The 12,781-nt window shown below is 42.7% G+C and overlaps 1 protein-coding gene across 4 annotated transcripts in view; it reads right to left on the bottom strand.

The window, feature by feature from the left end:
* The window catches only part of smtnb (smoothelin b), a 276,452-nt gene that overhangs the window by 40,647 nt on the left and 223,024 nt on the right, over positions 1-12,781 (bottom strand). For 3 of the 4 annotated variants that reach the window (XM_048555897.1, XM_048555894.1, XM_048555896.1), the window contains exon 15: positions 695-767. In XM_048555897.1, the coding sequence (XP_048411854.1) occupies positions 695-767 (73 nt within the window). The remainder of the gene's footprint in view (positions 1-694; positions 768-12,781) is intronic. The other variant, XM_048555895.1, reaches the window with a different exon arrangement.

Below are 12,781 nucleotides of genomic sequence, written 5' to 3'. Positions count from 1 at the left end.
GTTGTGGGTAAAAGGACCAGTAGGACTGGAATAGGGAATGTTCCAGATACCCCAAAAAGAGACAGGAATAAATGGGGCACTTGCTGGTACACATAGCTACACCTTTAGGTTTAAGAAAGTGAGTTGAGTTAAATGGAAAAAGTTATTCAAAGTGAGAATGAGTTCAGCATGTGAAAGAGGATGGTGATGGTAGATGAGGACTCTTCAGGCCTCTTTTCAAGACAGAAGCGGAGGGCCTTCAGACCACCCTGAGGGAAGATGGACATGTAAAGATATTGTGGTGAAGAGGAGGCAGCATCTGGAAATTCTGGAACCATTGTAAAGCATCAGAAGAATCAGAGGCAAGTAGGAAGAGGCAGAACAAAGGAGGGGAGAAAGGTAAAGTCAAAATAGGAATAAGTAAGTTCAGTGAGGCAGGAACAGAAACAGAGCAGTTCTGTTTGTGGATTTTGGGAAGGAGGTAGAAGTGGGCTGCGTGATGTTGAGGGACTATGATGTCAGAAACTGTGAAGAGGAGATGAGATTAGTAACAGTCCTGGAAAGAACAGCTTGATGTTCAGTGGTAGGGACATGTTCTTTGGGGGAAGATAGGAAGCAGTGTCTGAGAATTAGGCAATTTATTCACTGTTTTATTGTTTTATTTATTAAATTTATTTATTGTTATATTCTGAAGATAAAAAATGTCACTTCTCACCTTCCAATCTTTTTGGAGGAGGTGCTGCTGGAAGTAAAGGAGGACTTGGTCTGGACAACAGTAGCTCCGCCTGCTTAGAGGGACACAATCACAGATAGCAAATTTTCTGTGATAACACTCTTGTACCTTAGAATGTCATTTTAAAGTTAAATGAAATATATGCAGGCAATTTGTTGTTACTATCTGAGTCAGGAAATGAAATTAAAAATTTCTCATTAACACTCATGAATAATATATCTTAGTCATACTGCACAGAAACAGACCCTTTGGTACAACCAGAACATGTTGACCACAATCGCAAACTAAACTAGTCCCTTCTGCCTGTATTTGGCCCATATCCCTCCAAACATTTCTTATTCATACACTTATCCAAACATCTTTTAAAAGATGTATCTGTACCCTCATCCACCACGACCCCTGGAGGTTCATTACACAGTGAGTTGTTCATGTGTCTGTTTAAAAGAAAACTGCAGTGGACCAAGCACTGATCCCTAGGGTCACTACTGATCATAGGCCTCCAGACCGATAAACAACCCTCTACCATCTCTCTGTCTCTTGCTGTTAAGCCAATTTTGCATCCAATTGGCAAGGTCACCTTGAATCCCATGTCATCTAACTCTACTAATTAGTCTACAATGCAAAACCCTGTCAAAGGCTCTTCTAAAATCCAAATAAACAATGTCAATCACTCTGCCCTCATAAATTTTCATGATTAATCCATCAAAAAACTCAATCAAGTTTGCAACACATTTCCCTCATATAAAACATGCTGACTATCCTTAATCAGTCCTTGCATCTCTAAATTCAAATAAATTCTATCCTTTAGAATCACTTCCAACAACTTACCCGCCACCAAAGTCAGATTCACAAGTTTATAGTTCACTGGCTTCTTGTTAAATCCTTTCCTAAACAAAGGCACAACATCATCCTTGATAACAAAGTGTGAAGCTGGATGAACACACAAGGCCAAGCAGCATCTCAGGAGCACAAAAGCTGACGTGTCGGGCCTAGACCCTTCATCAGAGAGGGGGATGGGAAGAGGGTTCTGAAATAAATAGGGAGAGAGGGGGAGGTGGACCCTCTCTCCCTATTTATTTCAGAACCTTTTATAAGATGGATAGAGGAGAAGGTAGGTGGAGAGGAGAGTATAGGTGGGGAGGTAGGGAGGGGATAGGTCAGTCCGGGGAAGACGGACAGGTCAAGGAGGTGGGATGAGGTTAGTAGGTGGGAAATGGAGGTGCGGCTTAAGGTGGGAGGAGGGGATAGGTGACAGGAAGAACAGGTTAGGGAGGCGGGGCAAGCTGGGCTGGTTTTCGGATGCAGTGGTGGAAGGGGACGAGCTGGGCTGGTTTTGGCATGCAGTGGGGGAAGGGGAGATTTTGAAGCTTGTGAAGTCCACACTGATACCATTGGGCTGTAGGGTACCCAAGCGGAATATGAATTGCTGTTCCTGCAACCTTCGGGTGGCATCATTGTGGCACTGCAGGAGGCCCATGATGGACATGTTGTCTAAGGAATGGGAGGGGGAGTTAAAATGGTTCGCGACTGGGAGGTGCAGTTGTTTATTGCGAACTGAGCGGAGGTGTTCTGCAAAGCAGTCCCCAAACCTCCGCTTGGTTTCCCAAATGTAGAGGAAGCCACAACGGGTACAGTGGGTACAGTATACCACATTGGCAGATGTGCAGGTGAACATCTGCTTGATATGGAAAGTCATCTTGGGGCCTGGAATGGGGGTGAGGGAGGAGGTGTGGGGGCAAGTGTAGCACTTCCTGCGGTTGCAGGGGAAGGTGCCGGGTGTGGTGGGGTTGAAGGGGAGCGTGGAGCAGACAAGGGAGTCCCGTCGAGAGTGGTCTCTCCGGAAGGCAGACAAGAGTGGGGATGGAAAAATGTCTTGGGTGGTGGGGTCGGATTGTAGATGGCGGAAGGATGATGTGTTGTATCCAGAGGTTGGTGGGGTGGTGTGTAAGGACTAGGGGGATTCTCTTTGGGCGGTTATTGCAGGGCAAGGTGTGAGGGATGTGTTGCGGGAAATGCGGGAGACACGGTCGAGGGCGTTCTCAACCACTGTGGGGGGGGACGTTGCGATCCTTGAAGAACACGGACATCTGGGTTGTGCGGGAGTGGAATGCCTCATCCTGGGAGCAGATGCGGTGGAGGCGAAGGAATTGGGAATAGGGGAGGGAAATTTTGCAGGGGGGTGGGTGGGAGGAGATGTATTCTAGGTAGCTGTGGGAGTCGATGGGCTTGAAATGGACATCAGTTTCTAGCTGGTTGCCTGAGATGGAGATAGAGAGGTCCAGGAAAGTGAGGGATGTGTTGGAGAAGGCCCAGGTGAACTTAAGGTTGGGCTGGAAGGTGTTGGTGAAGTAGATGAACTGCTCAAGCTCCTCTTGGGAGCAAGACGTGGCACCGATACAGTCATCAATGTAACAGAGGAAGAGGTGGGGTTTGGGGCCAGTGTAGGCGCGGAAGAGGGACTGTTCCACGTAACCTACAAAGAGGCAGGCATAGCTTGGGCCCATGCAGGTACCCATGGCCACTACCTTTGTCTGTAGGAAGTGGGAGGAATCGAAAGAGAAGTTGTTGGGGATGAGGACGAGTTCGGCTAGGCGGATGAGGGTGTCGGTGGAGGGAGACTGGAAGAAATGGAGGGCCTTGAGACCATCTGCATGAGGAATGCAGGTGTATAAGGACTGGATGTCCATGGTGAAAATGAGGTGTTGGGGACCAGGGAATTGGAAGTTCTGGAGGAGGTGGAGGGTGTGGGTGGTGTCATGGACGTAGGTGGGATTTGAACTATATTTTTCAGTGACTATCTAACCAGTTGGTACAAGGCACATGACAGCACTCTGGGTGCCTGGACTGTCATTTTCTTCTTTCAACCAATTCCCTCTTAATCTGAATGAAATATTGATTTTGAGGTGTGGAAAATCAAAGTATCAATTCTTTTAATCAATCAATACAAAATCAGAACTACCTTATTCAAAGGTTTTAACTACAAAAGACCAGCCTATACATTTGATCCTGTGTAACATCAATGAATCCCATTGAAGAAGGAGCATAGAAATGTAGAGCACAAATTGGGAACAGATGTTCTCAGGGAAATGCAAGACAGAAATGTGGTGGTTGTTTAGGGAGCACTTGCTGCAAGTACTGGATAGGTTTGACCGACTGAGGCAAGGAAGGGATGGTAAGGTGAAGGAACCTTGGCTGACAAGACATGTGGAACATCTAGTCAAGAGGAAGGAGGAAGCTTACTTAAGGTTGAGGCAGCAAGGATCGGACAGAACTCTAGAGGGCTACAAGGTAGCCAGGAAGGCACTGAAGAATGGCTTAGGAGAATGAAAGGGGATGTGAAAAAACCTTGGCAGGTAGGATTAAGGAAAACCCCAAGGTGTTCTATACTTATGTGAGGAACAAACGGATGATCAGAGAGAGAGTATGGCTGATCAGGGATGGTGGAGGGGACTTGTGCCTGGAGTTGGAGGAGGTAGGGGAAGTCCTTAATGAACACTTTGCTTCAGTATTCACCAGTGACAGGGACCTTGACCTTGCCCTCACAAAGCCATGCTGACTGTTTTAAAACTGTGCTTTTCCAAATAATCATAAATGGGTGGCACAGTGGCTAGCACTGCTGCCTCATAGTGCCGAGAACCCAGGTTCGATTCCACCCTTGGGCGACTGTCTGTGTGGAGTTTGTACATTCTCCCAGTGTCTGCATGGGATTCCTCCAGATGCTCCTGTTGTTTGTGAGGACAGCAAGAAACAGGTTGGTATGCTCAAACAGGTTGATGTTAGGAAGGAGGATGTGATAAAAATTTTGAAAAACGTGAGGATAGTTAAGTCCCCTGGGCCGGATAGAATATACCCAAGGTTAAAACGGGAAGTGAGGGATGAGATTGCTGCGCTTTTGACAATGATCTTTGCGTCCTCACTGTCCACTGGAGTAGTACTGGATAATTGGAGGGCGGCAAATCTTATTTCCTTATTCAAGAAAGGGAACAGACCCTTTGACCCAACAAGTCCACATCCCATCCAGACCCATCCCAATAATCTACACATCTCTGAACACTATGGCCAATCCACCTAACTTGCACATCTTTGGACTGTGGGAGGAAACCAAAGCACCCGGAGGAAACCCATGCAGACATGGGGAGAATGTACAAACTCCACGCAGAGAGTCGCCCAAGGGAGGTTTTGGGGTCCACATTCATTGATCCCTCAAAGTTGCTACCCAAATTGATAGGGTTGTTAAGAAGGCATATGGTGTGTTGGCTTTCATTGGCAGTGGATTTGAGTTTAAGATCCACGAGGTTATGCTGCAGCTCTATAAGACCCCGGTTAAACCACACTTGGAATATTGTGTTCAGTTCTGGTCGCTCATTACAGGAAGGATGCAGAAGCTTTAGAGTGGTGCAGAGGAGATTTATTAGGATTCTACCTGGACTGGAGGGCAGGTCCAATGAGGAAAGGTTGAGGGAGCTAGGGCTTTTCTCATTGGAGTGAAGAAGGATGAGAGATGACTTGAAAGAGGTGTATAAGATGATGAAAAGCATTGATAGACTGGATAGCCAGGAGACTTTTTCCTAGGGCAGAAATAACTATTACGGGGGGGCATGATCTTAAGGTGATTGGAGGAAGGTTTAGGGGAGATGTCAGAGGTAGGTTCTTCACACTGAGAGTGGTGGGTGCATGGGATGCACTGCCAGCGGTGGTACTGGAGTCAGATACATTAGGAACATTTAAGCAACTCTTGGATAGGCACGCGGATGATAGTAAAATATAGGATATGCAGGGTAGTTTGACCTTAGAGTAGGATAATAGATCGGCACAATATCATGGGTCGAAGGGCCTGTACTGTGCTGTGCTGTTTTATGTTCTATATTTTAACATACCCCTCCTAAAGTTGATTACGTTACATTGCTGGACCTTAAACCAAATCATTGCCAATCTAGGGTTGGGGTCACATTCCAAATCAGTTTGATCTTTAAATCATGTCTCCAAATTAATGCTCACATCAGTTCATGGCTTCACATGAATTTCACCTTCATTCATACACTAGTTTGACTTGCAAGTGGCCTTTAAATCAATCTTTTGTTCCAGATTTCTCTGCATCACTGGCTACATGTAATTGATTCTACAAACCATGTGCTATTTCCAATGTGATGATTGTATAAGGTAACAGTTCTGAAATAATTAAAATTGGAGACTGCATTAAGCTCTACCCAAACTGATCATATCATGAAGACTTGAATGAAAAATCAGAAATGTAACTTGAGATTCCAATGAGATCAGATGTGTTATTTCTAGCTCCCAAGACTCGAAGTAATTATGTCTAATAAAGTCCATTTAACCCTCACCTCAGAGCTGATAGGAAGTGCAAGGACGGCAGTGCCGGCCACTAGGAGAATAGAAAATGTAGTCACACTGGATAGTTAAACATTGTCAGAGGAGAAGAATCTATACGGCCAGACCCAAATTGAGGTTCAGCTGGAATGTGACTGGTTACAAGCTCTGTGATTAAAGCTAAAAATCCTCATAGACAAGGAAAAAAAATAGTTAAATTAGCTGTGCAAATGACCAGGCTGAGAAAGACAGAAGTTAGGAAAGGAATACTCTCTGTTCACAGGGATTGTCACTGCCAACGTGTGTGGATAGAAGATGCAGCTTCAGAAGTGAAGTCTTGGGCCACTGGATGGAGTAATACCAAGGCTATAGCATTGAAAATGTTGCAAAACACACTTGAGATGACCGAAGGTAATTTAAAGTTTTAGAATACAGACTCTGGCAGAAGAAGGTACTTTGAAGAATTTTAAGACTGTGGTAACGTTGGGAGACATAGACTTTAAACTGTGGATTTGGCGAGAAGATTTATTAAGGCGCAGCCATAAAAAAAAACATTTTTGAAAGATTTGGAAAAAGGATCTGCATTGAGTATTTGGCCGGCAAGTGTAGAAAAGCATCTGTTTTTCCCATGGAGAAATGGGAAGCCTCTATCTTGGTTACAGATGGCGAAAATCCTTCAGCTGACAATCATTTTGGTCACAAAAGAGGTCTGCAAACGCCCCCAGCTGGCAGAGTAGATGTACATTATTGCAATTTAACAGATTTTAAAGTTTTAAAAGAAATAGAAAATATACTGCATTGTCCTAATACAGCATTTGAAGCTCAATAAGAAAAGAAATACATGTAGCCAGAGATTAAAAGCTTGCAAAACAAGAACAAAAAGACAGCATTGCCATTATGTAAAATAACCAAATCTTGCAGGCAGAGAAATACAGCAACATTGATTTAATACAAAATTGAAGTTTACAAAACAGCAGATTACTAACAACATTGAGGTACTGCAGATTTAAAACAGCAGTAGGGGCAGGAAAAATAAAGACCTGCATTAAGAAGTAATAACAGAGAACTAATAATACTGAATTGATTTAACTTCAGAGATGAGTCAAGCAGAACACAGCATTTTACATCTAAAGAAATCAGAGTTGCTTTAAAGTTAAGTAGGAAATCTTAAGCTAAATATGTATTCCACTATTGGATTCAACAGGATCTACAGCTGATGATATTATAACCATCAAAATATAAAAGAAGGCGCACACTTTTGAAGAATTTCTTCAAGATTTTGATAATTACTTTCTTCAAAGAACAAACAAAATTCTTGAAAGGGCAAAATTTAATACAAGTATTCAGCATCAAGGGGAATCTGAAGATAAATCATAAAGTAATGACCTCCACCAATTAGTTTAAAACTATGACCATAAAGTTTTACAAAATGAATTCATAAGAAGTAGAATTATTGTTTGAATTAATAATGAGTCAGAACATACAGTCCAAAAAGATTTGACTTTGGCGAAAGCTATTAAATTGCGCTGGAAGGAGATATATCTGAGAAAGGAGAAGGCCAATCCTATCACAGAAGAGCAACAGAATCTATCCACTTATAAACACTCTCCAGGCAAGTGAGAAGTCAACACAAAGAGCAGGTCAAACTGCAGATTCTCAGAGTCATTGTCTGTGCAACAGAACAAAAAAGCCTCACAGGCACAAGCAGTGCCCTGGTAATGCTTTGACAGATTCATTCTACATCTATAAAACTATTGGTCATGACTAGAACTTCAGAGCAACATCACATCAAATTCTGATCAATAATGAGGTGTTAATAAATTAAAACCATCAACATTAGAAAAGATATCGGAGGCATACCTAGGGGAAATTGACAGTTAAACCAACTAGAGTTTGATAAAGACCACAAGAATCAGCAGCAAAATTAGGATATTCAGCTCATCGAATCTGCCTCAGCATTCGATCATGGCTGGCATGTTTCTCAACTTCATTTGCCTGCCTTCTTCCTTTAACCCTCGATCCCCTTACTGATCAAGAAACCTTTTTAACGTCTATGAACATCTTCTAAATTTAAGCTTTTGGCAGAGGATCTTGTCACTGTCTTATCAGATCAAATATCATTGCTGAGGGAACAGAAATTGCAGCTTATTTTGATGAAACAGAATGCTTCAGGTGGAATAATTCTCAAGTCTAAAGAAATGTTTCAAATAACACTGCAACACAAAGAAAGTAAGGGAGTTGGCATGGAATACTTAATTCACAATCAATATTTCCCACTGTTGAACCCATACGAAGCTCTTCACTTCATCATCCTCGAGGTAGCATAAAGAGTTCAACTAATTCTTAGGGAAGAATTGGTCCATTAAAAATAAACTATTGTCAATTAGCCAAAGGGCAAACGTCGAAGATGTCATTGGACTTTTTAGACTAATGGCAGAATGCAAAAAGAAGAAAGAATCTACTGAGCTTACTCACAATGGCATAAAAGAAATGTTTCATGTAGCTGAGTAGTGGTGATTTACCCAGAATACAAGTTACCACAAATGTGGCTATTTATTAAGAAATCTCACAGACAATCAAGTACTAAAGCAATGATTAAAACTTTATTGTACAGGGCAACCAAAATAAGACCCCTCAAGTAATCAAGTTAAGCCTCACAAACCAACTTGGCAAATACCTAATTAATGATGACATCTGGCCGCAATTCCATCAACAGCAGTCTGTCTCTGGAGATGTCCAAGGTTCAATCCTTCTGTAAACTTGTTCTCCAGAGTTCTGCTAAAGGTAGAAGACTGGTGTTCGATTCTTATACAATTTTCTATCTTTCAAGTTTGTAATGTGATATTCTTGATGATTCAAAAGATTCTTTCATCCTCAACATTCTTTTGGAGACTTCAAGGCTACAGCTTGCCTTCTTATCAGAAGTAGCTCCCCTGTTCCTTGTCACATTCGGTGTTAGCTATCTGTTTAAGACACATTTTTTCCTGCAATTAACTCCCTAAATTCTTCTGCAGGGCAATCCTTGTCCTTTGTGGCAATAAAGCATCCAGTTTATTAAGCAGGTGTCAAGCAGATTTGTTTTTGTAATCTTGCCAAGGCATGGCTAATTGCTTTCAGTCTCTGTGTAGCAGCTTGTCTTTGTCCCTTTCATTTCAAGAAACAGTTTAATCCAAAAAGAGTTATTGCTGATTCTTTCAATCCATGAACAGTTATAATATCACAATAGAATCAATAGGCAGCAAGCTAAAAGAGACGTTTGCAAATTCAACAAGAATGAATAACCAAGAATGTGCTATCATTCGCCAGGATTGTGTTGAGGAATGGTCAGACCAGAAGTCCATTAAGTTGGCTTAGAACATATACTTCATGTACTGACTGTATTTCAAACTCAGAGACAACTTACATTATACAACTGAACTGTGTATTATACTGAGCAGATGGTATATGACTGAAGAACCAGTTATTTCAGCTTCCTTTTGGGAAGATGTCTCAGAAAGGATACACTGGCAGCACTTAACATTGCCAGATGTCCAGTCAAATCTGATGCAGTGGTGTGGTAGCTAGAAATCTCAAAAGGGATTGAAGGTCTCAGAAATCATTGTGAAATATGCAATTATAGAGGATTGTCAAGTCTGGAAAACACGTCTATTATCACCAACAAAAATTCAAAAAACAAAAATCAGCAATTTTTTCCAAAGGAGCAAATTCTACAAACAAAAATGAGCAGCACAACTCATTTAAATTTACTGATCAATCTTAAGCTGAAGTTATTCAGATAGTAAAACAGTGTGGTGAATAAACTGATTTAATAAATTTGATATTGATGCCAGATATGAGCTGACACAAATTCGATAGCAACATTTATATCCATTATCTTTCAAGCAAGAGTAATCAGTTTCAATGACAGAGATAATGCTTAGAAAGTGGCAGTCCTGTGGTACCATGACTGAAGATGAGAAAACATCTAGTTCATCAGCAAGACATCCAGAATTGAAGTAAAGCACTTACATACTTGAAATCAGTTTTAATAGCATATTGAGCATAAAGAAACACTTAAGTAAAATGGAGATGAGCTGCACTGAATTCAGTATCCGTACATTCAGGACATGGCTAAAATGAAGAAATTGCCTGACATAAATATCCAGAATAGTTCAAAGAAGACAGTACTTGTTTCCATGGAGCAGGTTCCTGATTATATTATGAATAATCTGCTTGAGATGACAGGAGAAACGTTCCTCTGTAAAGGGAATTCAGGAAATTAAGAGTCCTCCAGATAAAGAACTGGACTTCTACTGAGCTTAGGAAGAATTAAGTCCTCAGCAAAGGACATCCAAGAGACAAAAGATCCTCCAAGGGAGTAATTATTCACAGGTCAATCAAGATCACAATTAGGCAGCAAGGTGGCACAGTGGCACACTGGTTAGCATAACTATCTCACAGTGCCAGTGGCCTGGATTTGATTCCAAACTTGGACCACTGTCTGTGTGGAGTTTGCACATTCTCCACATGTCTGCGTGGGTTTCCTCTGGATGCTCCAGTTTCTTCCCACAGGTTAGGTGGATCGGCATGCTAAATTATCAATAGTGCCCAGGGATGGGCAGGCTAGGTGGGCTGTCCATGGGAAATGCAGCATTAAAGGGATGAGGGGAGGGGAGGAGGTCTGGGTGGGCTGCTCCTCGGAAGGTTGGGCCGAATGCCTGCGTCCACACTCTAGTAACCCCATGATTCTATGATCAGAATCAAGGTCAACAAACCTCAAGCCAAAGACCAACAAGTCTTTCAAGTTCAAAGAGACCACATTCTGGAAGAATTGTGTTACCTCCTTACTGCCTGAATTTATGAAATGAGGCGGTTTGGGGGGGTGATGAAACAGCGGTAAATAAAAAGATAGCTGTATACCCGAATGCGTAGTTATTAACTATTTGGAAAATAGTTTGGGAGGAAATATATACAAAAGGCTTCATATACAAGGCTACATTAAGTTTCACTCAAACTTATCATGTCAGTTTTGGGGAGAGAATTAGGAGTCGAGGTTGAAATCCCAATGGGGTCAGATGTGCTAACTCTGGCTCCTGATAGTCTTAGTAATTATGTCTAGCTAGCCCATGTAACTTGTATCTACTGTTAATGTGCAATAAGTTTGATGTTGTTGTAAAGGCAAGTGTCTCTTCTTCTTAAGAATCACTAGCAGTTCACTTTCGATCAATGTTAATGATGCATGTCCTTAGGCCCAGTACAGAAAGAAGGATTGGTGGCAAAACTCTACTCCAACCATGAGCTGGTAACGGTTGGTATTGTAAGGCATATCTGCAGCTGATGGCTGGCTCTGCTAGGATTTTCTTGGATAGAAATGTGACCATCAATTTTTCTTGTCAAACTTGTCTATGGGGCTCACGACTGTAAGTGATGAAGGACTAGCCACTAATAAGTTTTTAGCACATATTTGAGAAATTTATCATATTCTAAGATAGCAGATTACATTAGTTTAAGACAAGTTAACTACATTACACTTGATAAGAGACAATGGCATCTCTAAGAGATACCAGGCTAACCTAAGTTACATGGTTATTAACAGTAGAGGTAGAGTTAACAGATTAAAATGATAACAGACAACCAGAACTAACTAGGTCTTTTCATTGCTCTATTGCACTCTTTGATTGATCTTCCTGCTCAAAGCACCCATTTGGGGATAATCATGCCAATTTCTTTCCTGCCCAAATAACCCATCCAATGTTTAACTCTGTGGATAACAATTCAGCTTGCATTATCTCCCTAATGAACTTCCTCCAGAATGTTTGTTCAGTTGGAACCAAGACCCTTTCTTTCCATGAGCCGATAATGGATCACTTCATAGACATTATGATCATAAAAGAAAACCTGACTGAGGTGTAAGAAAGATAATGGGAACTGCAGATGCTGGAGAATTCCAAGATAATAAAATGTGAGGCTGGATGAACACAGCAGGCCAAGCAGCATCTCAGGAGCACAAAAGCTGACGTTTCGGGCCTAGACCCTTCATCAGAGAGGGGGATGGGGAGAGGGAGCTGGAATAAATAGGGAGAGAGGGGGAGGCGGACCGAAGATGGAGAGTAAAGAAGATAGGTGGAGAGAGTATAGGTGGGGAGGTAGGGAGGGGATAGGTCAGTCCAGGGAAGACGGACAGGTCAAGGAGGTGGGATGAGGTTAGTAGGTAGCTGGGGGTGCGGCTTGGTATGGGAGGAAGGGATGGGTGAGAGGAAGAACCGGTTAGGGAGGCAGAGACAGGTTGGACTGGTTTTGGGATGCAGTGGGTGGGGGGGGAAGAGCTGGGCTGGTTGTGTGGTGCAGTGGGGGGAGGGGACGAACTAGGCTGGTTTAGGGATGCAGTAGGGGAAGGGGAGATTTTGAAACTGGCGAAGTCCACATTGATACCATATGGCTGCAGGGTTCCCAGGCGGAATATGAGTTGCTGTTCCTGCAACCTTCGGGTGGCATCATTGTGGCAGTGCAGGAGGCCCATGATGGACATGTCATCTAGAGAATGGGAGGGGGAGTGGAAATGGTTTGCGACTGGGAGGTGCAGTTGTTTGTTGCGAACTGAGCGGAGGTGTTCTGCAAAGCGGTCTCCAAGCCTCCGCTCGGTTTCCCCAATGTAGAGGAAGCTGCACCGGGTACAGCGGATGCAGTATACCACATTGGCAGATGTGCAGGTGAACCTCTGCTTAATGTGGAATGTCATCTTGGGGCCTGGGATAGGGGTGA

The sequence above is a fragment of the Stegostoma tigrinum genome, chromosome 26, assembly GCF_030684315.1.
Source record: "Stegostoma tigrinum isolate sSteTig4 chromosome 26, sSteTig4.hap1, whole genome shotgun sequence".
NCBI lineage: Eukaryota > Metazoa > Chordata > Chondrichthyes > Orectolobiformes > Stegostomatidae > Stegostoma > Stegostoma tigrinum.
This window is presented reverse-complemented; position numbering and strand designations above follow the sequence as displayed.